At 39.2% G+C, this 24,995-nt stretch overlaps 1 protein-coding gene across 2 annotated transcripts in view; it reads right to left on the reverse strand.

Annotated features, from left to right (window-relative positions):
- Nucleotides 1-14,876, reverse strand: part of LOC100346553 (ATP-binding cassette sub-family C member 1) — a 105,587-nt gene extending 90,711 nt beyond the window's left edge. The window contains exons 1-4 of one of the 2 annotated variants that reach the window (XM_002716653.6): nt 14,629-14,876; nt 9,389-9,450; nt 1,678-1,825; nt 846-988 (exon numbers count right to left, since the gene is read on the reverse strand). In XM_002716653.6, coding sequence (XP_002716699.4) covers nt 846-988; nt 1,678-1,825; nt 9,389-9,450; nt 14,629-14,700 — 425 coding nt within the window. In that variant the 5' untranslated portion in view covers nt 14,701-14,876. The remainder of the gene's footprint in view (nt 1-845; nt 989-1,677; nt 1,826-9,388; nt 9,451-14,628) is intronic. The other variant, XM_008267130.5, reaches the window with a different exon arrangement.
- Nucleotides 14,877-24,995: the final 10,119 nt, after the last annotated feature.

Raw genomic sequence — 24,995 nt, forward strand, 5'->3', positions numbered from 1 at the left:
ATTTAGGCAAAACTTACTGGATTTCAGTCATGACTGGTATTTTCCAGCTGTGTGGACTGGTACAAATTACTTAAAACCTTTTTTTTTCTGCATTGTGGTAATGAATAAAACACCCAGGCTTCTTATGTTATAGAATTTTTCAAATGTTAAGTAAAATAAATAATGTGAATTTGATGTGTCCACTTGACTGGGTGAAGGGATATCCAGGTCGGTGGTGACACATTATTGCTAGCTGTGTGTGTGTGAGGGTGGTTCCAGAAGAGAATAGCATTTTAACCAGCAGACCAAGTAAAGAAAATCTAAGGGTATAGGGCATCATCTAAATCCACTGAGGGCCTGCATAGAACACACAGGTGGAGGCGGGTGAATTCACTCTCCTGGCTGCAGCTGAGATACCCAGCTTCTCCTGCCCTTGGATTTCAGAGCTCCAGGTTCTTGGGTTTTTAGATGTGGATGGAATTATATGACTGGCTTTCCTGGGTCTCCAGCTACAGCTGACAGCAGACCCTGGACTTCTTGGCCTCCATACATACATGAGCCAATTCCCAGAATAAGTTCCCTCTTTATCTATCTATCTAGCCTATTATTCGGTTTCTCTGGAGAACCCTGACTTAATACAATTAATCTGATGTTAGGACACTGCTTAATACACAGTTGGCATCTGTAAATGTATGTATTATTAAATTTACATTTGTACCACAGACAACCCAAACCAAGTGTTCATATAGCAAATAAAATTTTCAACAAGAAACTTCCCTATACTTGTGTAGCAGAACTTGTGTAGTGAACAGATGCTTTCATTTACCTGTGAGGAAGAAAGAAAAAACCCACAAAATCCAACTTACTTCATTATGAGTGGGCTGATGAAGGCCAAAATATCAGCAAACACTTTGAATAAAGCAACTTGAATCAAGACAGACTTAAATGTGTTCCACAGTGCATAAAGTAGAGACGGTTTCCCGGCATGCGACTCTTTATGAATAGACACCTATACAATTAAAGAAAATGCAAACAGTAAGAATCTGAGCAGAATTATCATGATTAAAAATGAAATACATGCAAACTAACCATAGAACTAGCAGTTTCTTTGCATTTCAAAAGGTAATACATAACAAAAACAGAATATATGCAGTTAACTTTGAAAATATAGCCATACAGTTTTATACCCAGACTGGTTGGCATTATTTATATTACATGTCATAAATGGGCGGGAGCTTAACATACAATATTGTATTTTATCACTTTGGTGAGTTTCAAAACTATTTAATTGATACTGATACAGTTTTTTAAATAACCAAATAATACTTTCTCTTTGGAAGTCTAGGAGACATAAATATATTTGCATACATGATGCCAGATGAGGACTTGCTTCCCTAAATTTTGGGGAATGATTTACTTTGATAAGGACACAATACTCTAAGATGCAGAAGTTGTCTTTATCACGATGAGCAAGACCCCCAAAGATATGTACAAGTGCAAAAATCAACACATGTGCTCCTAAATAATTTGAAGACAGAAACATGCTGCAACAACAATGAACTGTGCTAATGGAAATGACTTACCATGTCACAGATTTTAGAGATTTTCTATATTAATAACAATCATGGCTCATATTTGGAAAAAGCTTTATCTAACTTTAGGTAGTAATTAAGTACTTTAGTATTTAACATTATTTACCTGTGCTTTTTGTCTTTCTTGATGCCTTAAAACTTCCTTCCTCCATTGTTTTTCAAAGATGGGACACACAATATAAGAGGAATCACTTTCGTTTAGTTCAAAAAGATCTTCTCTTTCCAAAGGTTTTTTATAGCCTAAGATAATTATTCTGAAACAGTAAGTTAAACAATTCATCCAAACTTAAAAATCAAGTTAAGAATAATTGTATGTGTTTATTTCATTCCTTGATTTATGTATTATTTTATCAAACAATACAAGGACTAGATTGTGTGCTTAAAAATATCATGTGATTTTATTCCAGAGTTACATAATGTGCAATAATCCTTGCAGTTTTTAGAAGGTCTGTTAACATAGCCAATTATTCAGTGATACACTAACTCCACTTACTCATCTCCTATTTGGGAAATGTACCACTCCCCTACTCCACCTCTCCTCCCCTACTGAAGTTTAAACAGCAAACTCTTATAGAAGTTATTCATTCAACCACCCAAGAACCTGTATTTGTTTTTAGGCTTCTATCAGAGGAAAAATGAATCTAAGCTCTACATTTGCATCATCCCTCTGTTTCCCTGTGACTTTCTATACCCTTTGCCACTTGACATTATGGATCAACCAACTAAGGGTAGGGTATCTATCCATCCCATAAACTCTGAGATGAGCTATATGACTTACTCTACCAAACAGAATGTGAAAGTACCATTTTTGAGTTGATGCTTTAAGAAACACGGCAAATTTCTGCCACATTCTGGGTATCTGCACTCCTTTCTATTCGAAGAACTTGTCCCTGGGGTCACTGTGAATAATTTTGTGAGAACCATGGGTCTAAAATGGGAGAGAAACTAAGGTGCATGATTTTGTCATAGTGCAAAAGGTATTGTAGGGGACAAGGATCATGTCTGTCCAGTCATCCCTCTGTGCCACCATCTTGCTACTCACAGGAAGCTGACATTTACTCCGTTGAAAATCTCTTGAACTCAGGGTAAACTTATCCAACCACAGAGCCATGAATTATGATTGGGCTATACCAATTGTGGCAACTTCATTCCCCCTTGCTTGGAATTAATAATATACTGATACCTAAAAAGAAATCTGCTGGGGAGAACTTTGTTTTCCACTAGACATTAAGGGGAGAAATGTTTTGCTTCACTTCCCCTTCTTGTTCCTCCTCCTACATGCAAGAAGATATGATTCTCGGAGATACAGAAACCATGTGCCGATTTCAACGACTCTTCCCAAGCTAATGTAATTTGATTGTCATTGTTAACAGCATTAAGAAATAGGGCCTCTAGGAGGTGAGGAGGACATGAGTGCTCTGTTATCAATGAATGAACTGATTCTGTTATACTGGGATGTCAGTTAACAAGGAGTGGGTGCTTGATGAAAAGGATGCATTTGACGGCATTTCTTTTTTCTTTCTTTCTTTTCTTTTTTTTTTTTTTTTTTTTGACTGGTATCGTGACACAGCAGTTAATTACCTGCAAAAGCCTGCATCCTGTGCTAGCTCTGATCCAACTTCCAACTATCATGCCTCGTAAAGCAGTGGATGATGGCCTAAGTGTTTAGGCCCCGGCCACCCGCAAGGAACGCCTGGATTGAGTTTCAGGCTTTTGGCTTCAGTTTGGCAGCCTGGGCCATTGAGGCCATTTTGGGAAATGAATCAGTTGATGCAAGATATCTCTCTCTCTCTCTGCCTTTAAAGTAAATAAATAAATAAATCTTTAAAAATCTTTAAATAAATAATGAGCCCAGAATTGTGGTACAAAATTGCTTTAAATTTCATAACAAAAAAAAAAAAAGAAATCTTCCAAACCCCTGCTAAATGCTGTGTTTGTTTATGCCATTCCTCGACTGCACATTGCTTTCTGCAATACATATGATCACATATTGCTCTCTATAACCAAGGTGTGTCTTCATGCAGTGGGTGACCAAGCTCACGGCGATGGTACATGCAGCAGATGAAACCGCTTGCAACACCACCATCCCATATCAGAGTACTGATTTAAGTCACAGCTGCTCCGCTTCTGACCCAGATCCCTGTTAATGTGTCTGTGCAGGCAGCAGCTGATGGTCCAAGTGCTTGAGCCTCTGCCACCCATGTGGGAGACCTGGATGGAGTTCCTGGCACCTGACTTCTGCCTGATACAGCCAGGCTGTTGTGGCCATTTGGGTAGTGAATCAGTGGATAGAAGATTCTCTCTCTCTCTCTCTCTCTCTCTCCTGCCCATCCCTCTCTCTCTCTCTTCCTCTCTCCCCTCCCTGTCTCTGTCCTAGTGCCTTTCACAACATAAATAAATTAATCTTCAAAAGGACAAATGAAAAGACCTCTGACTTTGTAGACTGAGTTCTTTCCAGGATAGAGCATTGGCTACGGAGACCATAATCAAGCATTACTCCACTCCAAACTGGGATTCCTTTCATTGTCATTGTTTTTGAATACTCTCAATTGATGAACCCTCGGATCAATTTAAACCCTAGGGTAACAAGAGTCTGGGTTCTACTTTATTTTCATTATAATAAATAGTATCATGCCATCATTCATATGTAACAAAAAGGCTTAATGTAAGCAGAAAGGACCTTCTGTGAGCAAATTTCGGTTGGCTCTAGTACGTTGGATACTTTCCTGCAACATACTTTTAAAAACATATTAAGTAATAAACTCCTTTCATGTCATATTAAGTCATTCTACTCCATTCTATAAAATAAATATTCATTTTTGAAATAAGATTGCATTGATTTTCACAAAAGCATTTTTTAATAACACTTACTGCCTCAGCATCTTGTGTTAGAACTGTGCAAAACTCAGCAGTTTTGGTTCAGGGATAAGTGACCCCAGCTTTCATGCTGAGTCTCCCAAGAATGCAGCATGTAGAAGTGACACCTAAGCACCCTCTCATGGCTCGGTGGTGGACCTGCCTTGATTTCTCTTTGTGCAGGTGTGAGCCCTCCCTCCCCATCTTTTGCTCTCTTGTGATAGAATTAAATACTCTGATCATATGAGTTAGTGTTCTCTTCCCAAATGAGAGGTTGGGAAAAGACAAAGCAAAGAAGCAGCATTTTTTTTTTTTAATCTTACAAGAAGACTGTTTTTTTTTTTGAAACAACTAAGACCAAAAACAGACCCTGCCAATGAGTGACATGCAGCATACACCAGTCTTATAAACTTCGATGCTCTATTCCTGAAGTAATCATACTCTCTTCTCATACTCTCTACTGCAGGCAGAGCTGTACGAATTTCTCATTTTTACAGGCAGTTGAACATCAAAAGCCCCAGAGACTGGTCACAAAAAGCAATGCCAGCTTGAATGGCAGACAGTGCCTTGGAAAGTAATACTTCCATTCTGTTTCTAATTGTGCTACCCTAGAAACAATTTTGTATATATTTATCATTGGCAAGTATGCATAAATATATCATTCAGTTGCTATGAAGACAAAAACAGTAACACTCAGCTTGGATGAAGAGGTAAAATATAACTTTTGTAGATGAACAATATTTGAACAAATGAAAAGGATCACTTTTATTAATATTAGTGAACTCTAAAAATATTTCTTGAAATGTATGATTATATTGTGGCAAAGGAATGGAGTTGGCTGATCCAAAAGTCATACAATGGGACAAGTTAACGTATGTATTTTATTAATGTATGACTAAAGGTAGAGCATATTGAATAGTATATACCTGGTTAAAAGAATGACCCAGTTGTGACTGATTAAAGTTTTAATTAGATTTTTTTCCAAGTATATCAAGGGGATTATTCTATGACCAGGATCATTTTACCCTGATGACAGATTCTATTTGCTAATAAGGGCTTGGTAATTATTCAATCATCAAAATGATCTAGACAGCTACTGCCTTAGGAATTAAGACTCATAAGAATATAATTTCTTAATTATTGTATCATTTGAGCATATTTTAATGGAATTATTCACTTAATTATAAGAGCTTGAATTTGGTCTAGGATATAATTTCTGACTTTGTCTATAACTCCAAAAACAGATTCTGAAATACAAAGAACCATTGTCTTCAAGGGAACATTCTCTTAAACAACAGTTATGTTTTAACTGCAACTGTTCAATCAACAGATAAGAAATCAAATTAGGTTCATGGCAATGTCAGTTCCAGATAACAACATGCTATGAAAATATTTCTTATCTAGTTTTGAGATGCTACATTTAAATGGAAAGAAAATTTGATATTCAACAATTATAGCTTGTTGGTTTACTTGATTGAATTAAGATATGGATTTTTAAGGTAAGATATTGCCATATTTTAAAATTTCCTATGTCCTATTTTAAAACTCAACCTTACTTGTTGAATTTACATTCAGTTCCTTAATTTAGCATTTCTGAAAAGAGTTTTTTTAATATCTAAACTACATGTACACAGTTTATATAATGTGATGAAGTTTTAAAGTTATACTTTTGTGTATATTTTGTTTGCATTATTTAAACTCTGTTACCTAACATTTTATAATGACCACTGAATATTTTTATAGAGAGGATAGATATCATTATTTGTTAATTCATGGATAAAGCAGAACACAGGATTGGAAAAATATGTATATATAATCAAAATCATTCATTGTAAATAGTTTACATTTATTTAATTTCAATCTATTGTCCCTTTCTCCTAGTGTACAGCCTAATGGTACATATTGGTGTAAAATTTTGCCACTTTCTTTAAGTGATTCTTAGATTTGTATAATATGGGATTCTTCAAATTTGACCTCATCTGCCCATGTATGTATGCATGTGTATAGATGTATATATATATATATATATAAAATTTACATATATAAGTATATATATTATATATCATAATTTAAATATATATAATTTAAGGTGTTTTTCTAATAATCACCAATTATCTTACATTGCCAAATTTAATGGAGCATATTCAATTCTTACTTAATTTACTCTTTTTCAATATTTGCCATATTGACCAGTTTATTTTTCTCTTTTATTGAAAGTTTCTTTTTTCTAAGCTGTCAGTCACTGTTTTCCGTATATTTCTCTTACATTCTGAATACCTTACTTAACTTTCTTTGTAGATTTCCCCTCCTCTTACCATTTAAATACTGAGATTTCTAACGTTATATTTTCTAATCTTATTCAATTGGACCATCTCATTCTTTCTCATGACTCCAACTATTGACATACATAGTCAATGGCTCTCCAGCTACATTTATAGATCAAAGTTTTATCCTCAGTCTGATCACTAAATGTCCAAATTCTTGCTCCTATGATACCTCATAGGCAACTCAAATCGAAGCTTTTCCAAATGGAACCAACAATTTTTTTTTACCATATCTCAACCTTATAACTATGTGAACTAGAAAGTTATATTTGTCCTTTTGTTTCCTAGTTCCTCAATGTCTTGAACCAATCAACTCTTTTCTATATAGTACCTTCTCTTTCATCATTCTCCATCATTATCATAGATCAGATTGTGACCTAGAGTCTCCTAGGACACCCAAAGGCTCTTTTCCTGATTCTTCCTATCCCCGTTTCCATCTTAAAAATTTTATTTGTACCAGATTGCAAAGGTGAGCTTCTGAAACCACTATGATGACCTCACTGCTCTATTTACATTTCTTCAGCAATAGAAGCATGTTCTAGAGACTCCTCATGATCTCTCCCTCCATCTCAATCTCCTGCCATCCAGCCCTTTGGTGTATGACAGGTCAGAGCTGTAATACCTTTCAGCTTACCACATGGCATTTTCTGGATGAGGAATGCCACTTGACACACTCCCACACATCTTTAAATATCGGGTTAAAGCATTGGTACTTGTGAAATTTTCCCTAATTTTGTCAACCTGGTTAAATGACACTCCTAAAAATATGTGTTTCTCAATCATGCTTATGTTATTCTTATGGTCTTTGGTAATTGATATTTTACTTTTTGATCTTTTTAATTCTACCATGAATTTCTACAAAATGTAAATTAAATTGCTTATTTCTGTGTTTTTAAAGATTTGTCAGGTTCAGGGTATTTAGTACCCATTTTTTAAGGGTTCATATACTCTTGAAAATATCTACAGGTCAGTTTTGGTAATTGTTTCTACTGAACATAGAATAAGGGGCATAAATCTAAGAAGACAAATTTAATTTTTTATTTTAAGAGCTTTCTGTCACAATGGAAAAATAAATACATTTCTGAAGTAACAACATAAGAAGAAATAGTCAAGTCTTCTAATCTCATTTTTAGAAATTATTTATTTTACTTATTTGAAATTCAGAGAAGACAGAGTGCACTTTCATCCACTGGTTCACTCCCCACATACCCACAAGAACTGGTGCTGGGTCAGGCTGGAGTCAGAAGCCAGAAACTCAATCCAAGACTCACAAGTAGGTGGCAGGGACCCAAGTCTTATTTGTGATATTGTCTTCTGCCCCCAAGGATACACATTGGCATGAAGCTGGAATTGAGAATAGAGCCAGGACTTGAATCTATCAGTTGGGCTCGAGCCAGACCGAAACCATAAGCCAAGAACTCTATCAGAGTTTCTCATGTGAGTGGCAAGGTCCCAAGTAACTGAGCCATAGTCTTCTGCCTCCCAAGGTGTGCATTAGCAGGAGGCTGGATCAGAAGTGGGGCTGGGACTCAAATCCAGACAATCTGGTATGAGAAGCAAGCATTCCATATGGCATCCTAATTGCTGTGCCAAAACTCACCACCTAATAGGATTTAACTCCTGTGCTGAAGTCCAAGGTTACAATGCAATCATCTAAAGAATTTATGAGCCCTTTCTGTACATTATGAATGATTATAATTTGAGATAATCCAGAATATATGTCTAATAAAATGATTAATTATGGATATGTGTGTATGTGTTCTCATGGCAACATATACATACACACACACACACACACACATATATATATATAAGCATTTCTAGTAATCAGTAACATGACACAGCCAAAAAAAAGGAAGAAGAAAAGAGACCATAAAATGTGGACTCAAAAGAAACTACTTATAATACAGACTTGTTCCCACCTGAGTATCCATGGACAAATTCTATCTCTTGAGGTGGATCTTTGGCATAGCCATTGAGACATGGCTTGGTATGCTTGCATCCTATAATGGAGTGCTTGTGTTTGAATCCTGGCCCCCTTCTTGATTTCAGCTGGCTGTTAATGCACACCATACAACATAGCAGATGTTGGCGCAAGTACTTGGGACCCTGCCACACACATATGAAACTTAGATTGAGTTCTGTACTCCTGGCTTCAGTCTGGCCCAGCTCCTCCTGTTGCAGGCATTAGAGAAGTAAACCAACAGATGGGAGATATCTCTCTCTCTCTCTCTCTCTCTCTAAACAAAAAAAATCTTTCTCTGTTTGAGTCTTAATTTTCTAATCTGCAAATACAAATCTCAGAGATCTTTGGGGAGACATCAATGAAATAATATACCCAAAATGGGTAGCACATGATGCTAAAATGGAAGTTCACTTTTCTGTCCCTTCCTAGTGCCAATAGGATACAAATCCTATAAAAGAACACCCACATTGGAGGAACCTTAGTATTCTTATCTGTGAAGTTAGACTGTTATTACCTATGATTTATGCGTAATAAGTCATCAGAGAAAAATATGTACAAGGTCATATTGTAATAATATAAATACTTATATTAAAGGGATTACATTCAGGTGTCATTTCATTTGACATCTTCCTCAGCGTGCTATACTTCAAGTAAACTCATAAAGATCCTACCTGCTGAACCAGGAATATGTCACCTTACTGAAGAGTGAAGCACTTTTCTCTGGACTGCATTTCTACAACGAAAAATATGTCAAGTAGTACATGAAGTAAATGCCTTTCATTTATACTTGAAATATCTTTGTCAGTAGATGAAAAGAATACAAGAAATAATTTATTTGATTAAATGTTACAAATATGTTGGTATTATAATGCTTAAGGAATACAATAAGTGAAGATATTCTTAGATGGTGGATGCCCTAGAGGAATTTTTTTCTCATAACATTATGACTGAATACATAGCAATAATCATGTTGGAGGAGAAAATCATTTCTAAAGTGCCTTCTGCTCCCTCTTTCTCGCGCCAGATTCTTGAACTTATTAACACACGCCAAGCATTCACAATTAATACAATTATATGACAGTCCATCACATAATGGAATTAAATGATAATGCTTATACAAAAAGTTAATAGAAATAGAATTAAAAGACAAGTTTATTTTGATGCAAAAAATTGGAAATCCTTGCATAGTTGTCTCACAATACGCATTTTCCAAGAACTTTTGGAAGATTTCTCATATATATGTGATCTCAAAATTTTTGTACAAAAGTAATCTTATTTTGAAGTACTATTCTCCTTGAAATTTTTGAAACATCCTCTCTAAACATATATTTGCATACATATATAAATATGTAATTTGGCCTATATGTATATAATTTACATCTGAAACACCTTAATTGATAAATTAAAGATAGTTTTTTATTTTTCTAAAAAATAGAAACAAAAGAGACTATAATAGATATCTGGTGTACTTCTATGTAAGTATTCACATATTTTTGTAATTATGAACACAATTCTGTATTTATCACAATTACATATTGTTCAGGAGGGGGGATGTAACATTTCCATAAGATTCTTGCAGGCTTAGTTAGTACAGACAAGCAACAAAAGAGTTTAAACAGGGAAGGCCTCCAAATAAATCATTTTGCTTTTTAGAGTCAGCATCAATATGTTTTATTTTCAAATGCAGAACTGACCACTAAGTTAAACTTGATTGTTAGTAATTGCCCCACATTTAGCAATTTTTGATTTGATTCTCTCCAACCCAAGTCAAAATCCACACTCAAAGTTCAAAGTGCTTACCACTTTTTAAAAGCTCTGAACCTAGAGGAAATGAATACACAAAATTGCATCCTACACACCAAAATGTCGTGAGTACGTAAGAGACACCATGATATTCTACTCCAAATCTGTTCTTTTTTTGATGCCAAATGATAGACATCATGTGAAATACATTTATTTTGCCAAAATGGAATCAATCTGTTACTATAGGATTTCTGCAAAAATTAATACAATGACAAATATAAAACATTTATCAATCATCAGAATAACACTACCACTCTAATACATAAACTAAGATATTGTCATCACTAAGACTATCAAATATATTCTTGGGAAAATAAGTACACACCTTATTGGGCATGATGTTCTAAAAATTCACTAATAGCCTAGAAGACATATTTTATGACATGTCACATTTGATAATTTGCCACCAATGAAAGGATCTTATTGTGTGTGTGTGTGTGTGTGTGTGTGTGTTGTGGGGGGACAAACTGCAAATCACTGCAAACTCATTGAAGCTTTCCGCATCAAGCAGTAGAATGCAGAGGCAGCCATGTGGCCTAGCCGTTAAGATGCTGGCTGGGACATCACAACCCATATTGGATGCCTGGGTTTGAGTCTCTGAACTCAGCTTTCAATTCCAGCTTCCTGTTAATGCATGCCCTGGGAGGAAGCAAGTGATGGCTCAAGTGACTGGATCCCACAGGGAAGACTTGCATTGTGTTCAGGCTCCTGGCCTGGCCCAACCTCAACTGTTGAATGCAATTGAGCAGTCAATCAGCATATGAGAGCATTCATATTCCTCCCCCCTACATCCACCCCAAGAGTAGAATAAACTTTAATCTTTCTTTTTAAAGAAAAGAAGTAGACTCTGTTTCCTGTTTCTTGGATGGGGGCAGGCAGCATGCCTTATTTTGATCATGAACATGCAACACGAAGGACATCAAAAGGAGGACATCGAAAGGGGTCCAATTCCACTCGGAATGCTGAGAGCAGAGAGCACCATGTGACTGAGCTCAAACTAGCCTATTAAAGGCTGATAGATCATTCAGGGAGAACCCAGGGTTTCGTTTCGTTTTCTTTCTTTCTTTCTTTCTTTCTTTCTTTCTTTCTTTCTTTCTTTCTTTCTTTCTTTCTTTCTTTCTTTCTTTCTTTCTTTCTTTCTTTCTCTTTCTCTCTCTCTCTCTCTCTCTCTCTCTCTCTCTCTCTCTTTCTTTCTTTCTTTTTGACAGGCAGAGTGGGCAGTGAGAGAGAGACAGAGAGAAAGGTCTTCCTTTTGCCATTGGTTCACCCTCTAGAAATAAAATTAAAAGACAAGTTTATTTTGATGGCTGCCGTGGCTGGTGCACTGTGCTGATCCGAAGGCAGGAGCCAGGTGCTTCTCCTGGTCTCCCATGCGGGTACAGGGCCCAAGCACTTGGGCCATCCTCCACTGTACTCCCTGGCCACAGCAGAGAGCTGGCCTGGAAGAGGGGCAACTGGGACAGAATCCAGCGCCCCAACCAGGACTAGAACCCGCTGTGCCAGCGCCGCAGGCGGAGGATTAGTCTATTGAGCCGCGGCGCCGGCCTGAACCCAGGTTTTCATTGCAGTCTGTCACCCTGCCCAACAACTTGAACATGGTTAGACATACAAGATGATTTTAGGTTATCCATCCACCCGCCAGCTGATTGTAGAGGCAAGAGAAAGCTCAGAAGGTATCGGCCAGGCTGATCCAAACCAAGACATAATCCAACAGATAGGAGAATCATGAGCTGAAGAAAGTTATGGGAAGTGGAAATACAGGCCCAAGGGGAAGGAAAACCACCTAGCAATCACAAAGAACTTCACATTTGTTAGTCACAATGTGCCAGATTCTATACAGTAAATATATCTCACTACATATAACATACCTCTATAGCTTGTCATCCTCATTTTATAGGTAAGGAAAGTAAGGTCCAGAGTTTCAGACACTTGCCTAAAATCTTCCAAGCAGTGTAAAACATGCCAGTGCTGTGGCACTGCAGGTGAGGCCATCGTCTGTGACGCTGGCATCCCATATGGGTGCCAGTTCATGTTCCAGTTGCTCTGCTTTTCATCCTGCTCCCCGCTAATGCACCTGGGAAAGCAGTGAAGGACGACCCAAGTGGCTGGGCCCCCTGCACCCACATGGGAGACTCATTGGAAGCTTCCGGCTCATGGTTTCATCCTGGCTTGGCCTTGGCAGCCATTTGAGGAGTGAAAGAGCATATGGAAGATCTCTCTCTCTCTCCTCCCTCTCCCTCTCCCTGTAACTTTACCCTTCAAACAAATAAATACGTCTTTAGAAACAAAAAAAGAAGAAATGTAAAAGACTGGATCTAATTCAGTCAGTTCATTGTATCTTCTATTCAGAATTCCATACTCTCAACTCTGTACATATTTCACACTGTTTTCCACTACTGAGAACATTTCCTCTTACCTACTTGCTTCAACTTCACTTTTTCAAGCTCTTGGGCTTCAATCCTAAATAGGATCTTCGGCTTGCTCTCTCACTCTTGCCTCCAAGACCCAGATACTAGTTCTGTGTTGCCATAGCAATTTCAATTTCTATTTCAAGGACTCCTTGAGATCTTCACACAGTGAATTTGCCTTCAACTATCTCATTTCGGAGCAGGTGCTTCTCTTCCATGTGAGTTATTGTGACTTGAGGACACAAACTCTGATTCATTTCTCTAGCTTCAATTTTATCCCAAGTTTATCTCATAATAAGGATGTCTTGGATGAATGAATGAATGAATGAATGAACTTATGGATGCTAATCACTAGCAACAAAAAGTATTTAGAAGCATTCTATTCACAGGTCACCATGCTATCTATGGAAACATAATCCGAAAGATACGTCCTTAGGGTATAGGTTACATAGGGTTCTTTTTAAACCTAAGATTATTAAATCAAAACTATAATTTCAGCTACAAAATGTAACCATACAAGTTTTTCAATAAACTTTGAATCCATCAAGATTTTTAAAAATTTTTCTTCAAACAAGAAAAAAAAGAATCCAATTAACATAAATATTTTCAATCCTGTCTCAGTAGATTCCTCACCTATGAAGTCTATTAAAGTTGAATAATAATCAAGGAAATAAACCTTACTCAAACCCTGAAGAAAGAACTGAGTGGAATTTTGAGGGAGGAGATTGTTGGAGTTTTACAATTTCCTAACCTACAGGTTGTAATATCCTGCCTTTAGTTACCTTTACCATTATACCAGTTTACCTGACTTGCCCAGCCATCTCTACTGTATGTATATAAGGAAGATCATCTTGATGGGGATTTTTCACATTTTCAAGGGACTTAGCCCCAGTATTTTATAGATTTTTTAGGAGGACTTTGGACATAATTTACTTTTAATGAAGCTTACAGTTTTGCTTTGGATGTGATCAGAAAAACAGCTATCATGTGTATTTGACACTTGGAGTCACTACCAAAAGTCAGGATTAGAGCCATATCCTCTGAATCGGACATGTTTTTATTTTTATTTGCCAGGACTACAGAACTGTGTGTGTTAAGCCATGTCTTGGATGGAAATTACAAGTGAAACAAATGGAACTTTTGTTAGGAAAATTGCTACTAACACACAACTGAAGGGTTGATTTCATGTGCTACTTTAGCACATGACTCCTATTGTGGAAGAAGCAGAAGTCATCACCCGGCAGAGCAAAGCAATCGTCTACAGTTCTTAGATTGCCCCAGACCTCACTGTCCCATGAAACGTGTTAGTTAACACCCCGTTTTTGATCCGAGTAGCTCATGAAGTGATAACAGGATCTCACACAGGTTGTAGAATTCCACTCCACCCTCTACCCCTTCAGGGATGACAGATGCATTCGTTCTCTCAAACGCTTGTTTCTAGCTACCTGGGAATGAGTTATGTCTTCAAAGATGCCTCCTTCTCAGCTCCAACCAGCACCAAGAACTAAGATCCCACAGCTCAGGTTTCACACCATCCTGGAGACTCTGCGTGGTGTGTGTGTGAGTGTGTGTGTGTGTGTGATTTCTACTAAAACTAAGTCATCAGGATATGCCCACGTTCCTGGCTTACACTGCCCCACGCAGAGTGGCTGGAGACTTGCCCTGCCTCTCCCCCAGCAGGAATAGTGAAGGAGTTTTACCTGCGCATCCAGTCCCCCGGCCACCTGGTGGTAGGAGCTCTGGGAGCCCCACCTCAGCGGGTTGGAAAACATGGTCCGCGAGGCGCCCTGAAACCGGCGACCGATGGAGAGAGCTGTTGCTGCGAGGGTCACTTCGCCAAGCCGGGAACCATCAGCCCTGAGCCCGGCAGGTGGGAGGAGGCGCAAGGCGAGTCAGCTGTCACCCTGTCTGCTATCAGCCCTGTCAGCTGGCGCGCCAGGGGCGGGGTGTGGGCGGAAAGGGGTGTGGCCGGGAGGAGGGAGGACCCCTCCCTAGCGACGGGAAGTTTGCACTTGGCGTAGTAGTTCTTACCTTTTACATTTCCTGGGCTGTTCTGTTAGAAAAAATCCCTGGCCCTCTTATGACTGAGGCGCAAAACCCATTCCTCCCTGGGATGCCATTTCTCTGACTGCAAACAGAATGCCACAGCTGTATCCTACAGAAAATTGTAAAGTACAAGAAGTGTCAGTAGAATTTGGGGAAACAAATTTCTTACAACACCCTTCACATTAAAAACAAATGAAATACCTTAAAATTATAAAACTATTTTTTCTTCATTTGGGAAAAATATTTGTCAAGTCGAAAAGATAAGCATTTAATATCTTAGCGAAATACAATTCATCCTATACACAGTAAACCTACTGTTAAAAGAACCGCAAATACTTCTCAGGTTCTTGGAATCTGGAAACAGCATTATTGAAAGTAACTACTCCATGAAAACACTCTTACCTAAAGACCTAGTGGCCACAATTGAGACAGATTTGTCTGGAAGACAAAACAGTGACTCAGAATTAGTAGAGTATTGCGTGTTAATTGCAATGTTAATTGCTTGGTGCTTCCCGGATGCTCCTACAGCTCATTTCAATATCTCTGAGCCACTCTCTGCCTCACCATCCTACTGTCTAACCATCAACACACTGGTATGACTTGCTGCCTCACAAACGCAGTGTTTTATCCCAAATACTGCCATTTTTGAATTTTACCTGCCTTATAGGATGGCAACTAATGGCTTACAATGAAACCACCATGATTTTTAAAGTTTAAAAACAAATTTTCCATGTGGTAAAATGTCTAATTAGTATCATTGCACATTCCCTGGTTCATCTAAAAGTTTGCTTTAAAAATACATTAAATTAAATTCAACTTAATATTCAAGAAAAGAAAGGGCACTTGATGTTGCAATTTCCATAATACCACAGTCTACTGCATATTATTTTAAAATTACATATAAAACAAGATAGTAAATAGAAAACTTCATAGTAACTAGGATTAGCAAAGAACTAAAGGTGACACATGAAGAAAGGGGACCATGAAAATAAATAGATGACATTTTAAATTTTAATATTGCAAATATTGAGATGTCTTAAGCCTTGTATAAAGAAGTACTGGTGTTGGGCCGGCACCGTGGTTCACTTGGCTAATCCTCCGCCTGCAGCGCCGGCACCCCTGGTTCTAGTCCCAGTTGGGGCGCCAAGTACTAGTTCCGGTTGCTCCTCTTCCAGTCCCGCTCTCTGCTGTGGCCCGGGAGGGCAGCGGAGGATGGCCCAAGTGCTTGGGTCCCTGCACCTGCATGGGAGACCGGAAGGAAGCACCTGGCTCCTGGCTTCAGATCAGCGCAGTGCTGGCCATAGTGGCCATTAGGGGAATGAACCAACGGAAGGAAGACCTTTCTCTCTGCCTCTCTCTCACTGTCTATAACTCTACCTGTCAAATAAAAAAAAAAAAAGTACTGGTGTCAGTCACTCTCAAGCAGATACATGATATGTGACAGGTGTTGCCACTTTGATGGAGTGTTTGTTTCCTTTAGAATCCAAAGCAACTGAAGTGGGAGAAATCTTAAGACTTCCAAATACAAAATGGAAATAAAGATAAGGCAATAAGAGTATTGGGTTTCAGGACAAAGTAGCATTCTGCCTGTTTCTTGGACTTGACACAATAGGTAGATGGAGAGAGTTGAGGATTTTGGATGAAAGAAATACACCTGAGTTAGAGGCCCAGAGATGATGCCTGGGCGCTTTTGGACTTGACTGTAGATTGGGTCAAACTGTAAAGAATCAGCCTTCTTACATAAAAATTAGACCACACCATACCTCATGGAATTAAAACCCAGAAGAATGCTTAGAACACCAATTTTCTTCTATTTTTAGACAATAGTTGTCTGAGTCCATGCAAAGGTAAGGTTGTAAATTTACCTTTAAAATAAATGTGTCTGTGTGAGAAATTGAGGGTACAGTGTAGGATTTAGAAGAATTGTTTCACCTCCTTCCACACCCTCCTTTGGGGGCATCTCGTAACTTCTAAGCAGCCTCAGCCTGGGGGCCTTACTGCCTTCCTGTACTTTCAACATACCCATCCTCTGGATTCCGTGGGCAAATGACAAGGTCTTCTCTTAGGGCTTTGCCCTTGCTTTGTCAAGCATAGTTACAAGGAAAACAGAAACTTTGAACCTGTGCCATGGAAGAGGAAACCAGGAATAACAGGAAGTCTAAAAATATCTCAGTCTCTGAAGGCTACATTTGTCTCCCTCCTCTGGGAGTCAACCCTTTTAGGAAAGCCTGGTTCTAGCCACTGGAAGCAGAAGGCTTTCTAGTTATCCAGTGCTATAGCTGTATGTATATATATATATATATATATATATATATATATATCGTTGATTGGTGTGGAGAGGGAGGGATGTGTAGAAGTTGAGGATGATGATGGGTTTTCCAGGAGAGCCCACCCAAAGGAATTGGAAGAAAAATCTCTGGGAACCCCACAAAATAAAATGAAAGTTACCTTGTAAAGCCAAGTTTCTCTATTTTGAAAGAGGTGCAAGATAAGGATGTACAATTGGGAGGGAAGGCATGAAGCTTTGTCAGAAAAAACAGTTTTCTATGATTAGTTAAGTAAAACTGGTGAAATATTTGGATTAGCTTAAGGAACAGACAATACATAATGAAAGGATCTGGCGGGAGTGAAACCTTATCACAAGTTAGCACTGTCTCTCACTGATATTTTCATGCTAGCTAGATTGTGAAACACTTGCTTTCAGTTTCCAGCACAAGGAAAATCACGTGTAGGTGGAGTACAATTGCATAAGGGTTTAGGAATGGGTGGGGCGTATCTTATGCCACAGTGCTCAGTTTTTCATTTAGAACAATCTATTATGTCCTTGTGGGGTTTCTGCTGTGCCTTAAGAGTAAAGTAAGAACCCCAGGCTACCCTTTCCATGTGAAGAGAGTCTCATGGAATGAGTCTGAATCTCTGAAGTTGTCTACCGTAAAGCTGAAAGAAAAAAGCTGACTTCCATAGTTAGCTGGGCAGATGGTCGTCACCATGGCAGAGAGAAGTCCTTTAATGATGATTATAGGTTATGTTTTCATGGGGGTTGGAAGATTGAGTAGATGTTATTTTCACTGTTGTTGTTAACTTTGATATACAAATTTGAGCTAACAGTGCTATTCAGATCATGGCATGAAATGATTCTAAACACTGATGCTTTGCTACTGAATAATACATACTTTACTGTGATAGCACTTGGAATATATTCCTTGCTCCCCTCAAGAAGGTAATGTCTTAACACGGCCGGTGCCGCGGCTCACTAGGCTAATCCTCAGCCTTGCGGTGCTGGCACACCGGGTTCTAGTCCCCGTCAGGGCGCCAGATTCTGTCCCGGTTGCTCCTCTTCCAGGCCAGCTCTCTGCTGTGGCCAGGGAGTGCAGTGGAGGATGGCCCAAGTGCTTGGGCCCTGCACCCCATGGGAGACCAGGAGAAGCACCTGGCTCCTGCCATTGGATCAACACGGTGCATGGGCCACAGCGGCCATTGGAGGGTGAACCAACGGCAAAGGAAGACCTTTCTCTCTGTCTCTCTCTCTCACTGTCCACTCTGCCTGTCAAAAAAAAAAAAAAAAAAAAAAAAAGAATGTAATGTCTTAAAACACTCCACATATGAGACACTGACCTCAGTTACTGCACATCAAAATATATGTAAACTCTAGAGTATGATAAGCTGAGTTTTTAGATTCTGGATCTCTTCACGTTTTTTTTAAATATTGAAGACCCAAATAACTTTTGTTCATATGGACTATCTCTGATGATATTAAAACATTCAAAATTAAAATTAAAGAGTTAAATATTTATTTTGTAATTGTTAAAGATATAGATATAGATTATGTTTTACAGGTGATCAATTATTGATGAAAAACAACTCCATTTTTGTGGAGAAATTAGGCACAGGAGGCAATTCAAAGATGGTGGCTGAAGGGAAATTAGGCACACGTGGCAATTCAAAGATGGCGTCCAAAGGAAGTAAGGTGGGCAGTGTCCAAAGTCGTTTACCACCAAAGCTGATTGGCCACACAGCATCAGGGGAGGTGACAACTGATGATGAGTGTACAGACATATGGCTGGTCCTGTAAAAAGTCACCCCGTAAAATGACCTTTTAAGTAATTGGTTGGTCCTTAAGCCCTGCCCAGTAATCACGTGGTCTTGTGCTTTAAAAGGCTTTGCCATGTGCCAATAAATGGAGTTCTTGCTTGCTTGTCTTGACTTGACTCCCAGCTGCGTCTGACTGTCTCCAGGATCGGGAGGCTGGGGAACGGGCGAGTGGCGCACTTGCCTTTCTTCGGACCCAGTCCATCCTCGTTCAGGTGGACTAAGACCCAGCACATTTTCCTTAAGGAATAATTTTAAAGGAAGATTGGTATTGTTTTATATTTTAATTGCCTGATTTGTAGAAGAGATCAGGATTCCCATAACTACTACTGTGTTCAGATTTTCACAGTATTTTATTTCCACTGAAGTCGATAAAGAAACTGCTTTTGTATACATGTGTAGTTAGAAGAGGTGGGTGAGTTTGTTTAATATCGAGGAAATTCTGGATATTTTTCTTCGGGATAACATCCAAACTCTGGTAGTTTCTTAACCACTAAGCTAAATGCTCACTCCCTCTGAAATTTTCTTAAATTTAATTGCAATATGGAATTTATATCAATAAATCTTTTGTGCTGTATAGCATTAAAATTCATTGGTCTCTCTTGCATTTTGAATGAATCTCTTTTCTTTGCCTATTTGTATAGTAGCATGTATTTGTTATTGGGCAAATATTAGCTCTTTGAGATCCAAATGTTGCTATGTGTCATAATATAATATCAAAGTGATGTTTATTAATGTCACCCACAATCTCATCAGAAAAATCTTTTGGTGTGGAGACACTTTCAAGCTTATCCTGGTAGATACCACTATTCAAAATACATTTTTCTCTAAAAGCTTAAAATTTTATTGGCAGCAAATACTGCCCACTGTAGTCCTGAAAGTGACAAAGTCACTTCATTTGCTTTTGAGTTGATGTCTTCAGTTATCTAAATGTAAACAATTATGGTTTATATTTATTGTTTCGTGTAAAAGAGAATACATGCAATAGTTAATTCAGTGTGCAATGCAACAGTAGAAGTGGTTTTCCCAAAGACAAGGGATACACTTCATAAAGTAGAATTAGTGCTTTGTGTGTACTTCCCATCCCATTGCACATGTCCACTCCACCTGTTCTGCCACACGGTCTCCCAGCAGGAGGCCTGCAGGTGTGTGTTGTCTGGGGTTGAGAATTCTGTGCAGCAGCTTAATATTTCTGTATTCCTGTGTTTACGGGATTTTTGTGTGTTCAGCGTGATTCCCTGAATTAAAAACAGTGGTGAGAACCAGAAAAAAAAAAAGCCATTCTTAGGGCCTAAGCTTGGACAGAGTTTGCACACACGTGCATGTGCATACACTCACACGTATTTTAATTTATGGTGCATGCACTGTGGTGATGCATGCAACTACTAGTACTTGATCTTGTCGCACTGATTTGTTCTAAATAGTAATTTTAAGTGCATTGCTTCTGTAACGTTGGTTCAAATATCAACACAGCAAGAAAGTCAAAAAGACTGGGTTTTACATATGCCATTGAAACATTTTCTATCCTAGGTAAATACACAGAAATGAAGTCGGATTTTTATAATAGTGAGCATAAATAAAAGATAAAGGCCAGTGCCACGGCTCAATAGGCTAATCCTCCGCCTGCAGCACCGGCACCCCGGGTTCTAGTCCCAGTCAGGGCGCAGGATTCTGTCCCAGTTGCCCCTCTTCCAGGCCAGCTCTCTGCTGTGGCCCGGGAGTGCAGTGGAGGATGGCCCACGTGCTTGGGCCCTGCACCAGCATGGGAGACCAGGAGAAGCACCTGTCTCCTGGCTTCGGATCATCACGGTGTGCTGGCCACAGGGCGCCGGCCGCAGTGGCCATTGGGGGGTGAACCAACGGACAAGGAAGACCTTTCTCTCTCTCTCTCTCTCTCTCTCAATGTCTAACTCTGCCTGTCAAAAAAAAAAAAAAAAAAGATAAAGTACATTATTACAGGAAAACCTTTGAAACATTTATATATATATATATATATATATCCACAGGATGGAATATTATATTACTATATAAAAATTAGATTGAGGGTAAATTTTAACATCTGAAAATGCTAACAGGTATATAACATAATATTTAAAAGGGATACAGCCTTTCTCTTACATGGTGTATCAACTACATAATATATATGCAATTAGCTTGGCTTAAAAATGTTAAATTATTTAACATTGCAAATAAGGAGATTTTAACTGTCATTTTCTTTGGGTAGAGATTATGACTGATTTTTATTTTCTTCTTTTTATTTATGTATTTTCTACAGAAAACATACATTCATTTCAAAAAGTACATAAACATAGACATTAGGTGAGTTCTCTATGTTCAGTTGATTTGTTTTTAAGTGAATACATGTTTCCTCAAGGCATGCTTTGGAAATCCTTTGCTGGTGTGGCACCCCACACATCTTGCCAGTGTTATCATCACAGAGCGGGAGGGGTTGCATCTAAAGCAAAGCCTTGCATGCCAAAGAGACAAGAGGTTGACTCTCAGAGGCCTTTGCTAACAGTGTGAAAGCAGGCAGAGTACTTGCCTTCTTGTTTCTTAGGCTGAGTTTCCTCAGTCTTCTTTTAACTTTTATTTAATAAATATAAATTTCCAAAGTACAACTTTTGGATTACAGTGGCTTTTTCCCCCCATAACTTCCCTCCCACTTGCAACCATCCCATCTCCCACGCCCTCTCCCATCCCATTCACATCAAGATTCATTTTTAATTATCTTTATATACAGAAGATCTACTTAGTATATACTAAGTAAAGATTTCAACAGTTTGCACCCACACAGAAACACAAAGTGTAAAATACTGTTTGAGTACTAGTTATACCGTTAATTCACATTGAACAACACATTAAGGACAGAGATCCTACATGGGGAGTAAGTGCACAGTGACTCCTGTTGTTGACAGTCTTCTTTTTACACCACAGAACATTAGAATATTGATACTGAGGTAAATGCTGGCATAAAACCAGGCCTGTTTGGGGCACTTAGTAAATACTCCGATCATTATTACATTCAAAACCATATCTTTAAAGTCTAAAGGTTAAGGAAGGCTCAACTGAAACTGGACTGCAAATATGAAGCAAGCCAGGGAGCACACCGATGAGGCTGAATTCATAGGTCTGCTTAGATACGGGGGCCAGGAGCAGCAAAAGGAGGGATTGGACTGACTCAACATGGAGGATCTGGAAACTCAAAAAGACGCATGAACCAGCAGTGGTCTCAGGCTGTCACTGAGAACCATTGGTCTGGGTAGAAGAAGGAAGAGGTGAAGCTGAGACAGTTATTAGGAACTGGAGACAGGAGGTCAAAGTACTGAGTGTCTCAAGGAGGAGAAAACTTTCTCGGTTATATTTAGACAATCAGTCACCAGATTGTGATTCTAAGTATGTCCTTGGTGTGACAGGCCCAGCACTATTCTGCTGTCTGTGCCAACAGAGTGTGGCCGGTTAAAGGTGAACTTGGCTTTCTTTTACTGGGTGTAACGAGAGTCCGATGTGAAATCCACATGCAGGTCTATCGTTGAGATCAACAGCTTTATATTCTACTGAACATGGCTACCAATTTTTTTTCTCCCAATTGTGAACATAACTGAATGTCTTCAGAATTTCCAAACCAATCAGAATAGCAGTATTTAGCAGCAACAGACAGATGTTGATTTCTACAGAGACAATCAAATATTTTTATGTGAGAAATTCTTGGCTTATGCCTATCAGTATGCACAGGCTTCTCTGAATTTCAGACCTAAAGATCTTGCAGCGCTGGCAAAATCATCTGCCCTTTCCCCCTCCATCCTCCTGAGATGAGGGCTGGTCGTCAAATTAAGGTAGAAGACACATGGCTATAGCCAAGTTGCTTGCTAGCTTTGGTTATTAAAAGCAAATGTAAGCTGCACTGTTGTTGACTGTTTTACCAAAATTAAAAGCACTGTCAGAATTTACAACTCAGCAATACTAGAGAAGATGGCAAGGTTCTCAGGATTTTTTCCAAATCCACCATGTCACAGAGGGGAAGATGAGGCCAAGAGAGTTCAGCAATATTTCCGACATTACACTGAGAAGGGAAGCCAGGGCAAAACATCAGAGACCCTTGAGTCTAGGATTCTATGATTTCCCCTTTCCTGATCCAAAACCTTTTCCTTATGCTTCAGATAACTACTGACTTTCATGTGAGCGAGACAATACAAAATCAGCTCATTTTCACAACAGTGGGTATCAATTCATTTATAATTACTTTTGTTGTGACCTCAAAATTACATATACATCATTTAGCAACAAAATTTCCAAATATTTGCCAAAGAATTTCTTCAAAATTCCACAATATATTGCTGAATGCTGTTCTTTAATTAAAGTAATTTATGAGTATTAGTAGACTGTGGGGAGCAATCTGGACTAGACTGAGTTACTGGAATTAAGACTTATTCTATGCATCTGCTCTCCCACAATATGGCGCTGGGAGAGAAGTAAACAGCTTCCGCACAGCTGCCTCCAGTTCAACTAATAAACTGTAGGACTTGCTATTGATTGGAGGAGAGCAGCGTACTCGGCGTGTGGGCAGCCGAGTTAGGATTGGCGGAGGAGGACTATAAAGGAGGAGAGAGACGGCATGCACCAGGAACATCTATGGGGAACATCTAAGGGAACCCGTGCAGCCCCCGAGAAAGCCGGCCGGCGGTGTGCCGCTCCCCTGCGGAAGTGGGGAATGCGGCCAGGGGGAACCGCCCTTCCACGGAGGTGGAAGGGATAGTAGCCAACCCGGGAAGAACCAGCAGCAAACCCGGGGAGGGCCGAGCAGACGAAAGAACAGCGCAGGGTCCTGTGTCGTTCCTCCACGAAGAGGGGGAGCGACAGTAGACTACCTTCTTATTTTTTTTAAAGATTTATGTATTTATCTGAAAGTCAGAACTACAGAGAGAGGGAGAGACACAGAAACAGGCAGAGAGACCTTCCAGCAGGCTACGTTCTGTATGCCTTGCCTTTGAGAAGTGCTGGAAATGTAGTAACTCACTGCTCGCCCTACTGGATGATACACTGGTCAGATCTGCAAAACGCATGGTGTTATCAAGAAAGTAAATAGTATGCAATACTAGACAGCAACCTCTGGAGAAAGACACCATCTTCTTGACTAGTAAGGAAGCTTCATTGAGCAGGGAAGAACATGATAAATAGACTATAGCCAGCCACTTGAATAGTTGGAGGCAAACCATTTCAGCTACAGGAAAAATGTTGGGAGAAGCCTGAACACTTCATTTCATGTTTATTTTTCATTTTGTTTTTTAATGATGCAAGATTCAGTCTTGCTGAACTTGCAGCAGAAATGTGCTCTTTAATTCTCCATGTATCTTTCACCACCACCTCCGGAATTGTTATTTGGTTTGTAAGGAGACATATGGATAAAGTCTACATTTATTCTATTTAAATGATTATCTGTTGAGGCCGGCGCTGTGGCTCACTAGGCTAATCCTCCACCTGCGGCGCCGGCACTCCAGGTTCTAGTCCCGGTTGGGGCGCCGGATTCTGTCCTGGTTGCTCCTGTTCCAGTCCAGCTCTGTGCTATGGCATGGGAGTGCAATGGAGGATGGCCCAAGTGCTTGGGCCCTGCACCCCCTGGGAGACTAGGAGGAAGCACCTGGCTCCTGGCTTTGGATCCGCGCAGCGCGCCGGCCACTGTAGTGGCCATTTGTGGGGTGAACCAACGGAAGGAAGACCTTCCTCTCTTTCTCTCTCTCTCTCTCTCCCTGTCTAACTCTGTCTGCCTGTAAAAAAAAAATGATTACCTGTTGAGCTGTATCCCATGAATCTGTGTTTGCCTCTTTGTACATCAGGCACTTCAAATGGATGAAAGTATTTTTGGTCAAATTAAAGTAGGAACCTAGAACAGAGCTCAGACAACTTACGATAAAAACTCAATAATAGCTAATGTTTA

This window comes from Oryctolagus cuniculus, chromosome 4 (genome assembly GCF_051225735.1).
Source record: "Oryctolagus cuniculus isolate XC-2025 breed Fujian yellow rabbit chromosome 4, ASM5122573v1, whole genome shotgun sequence".
NCBI lineage: Eukaryota > Metazoa > Chordata > Mammalia > Lagomorpha > Leporidae > Oryctolagus > Oryctolagus cuniculus.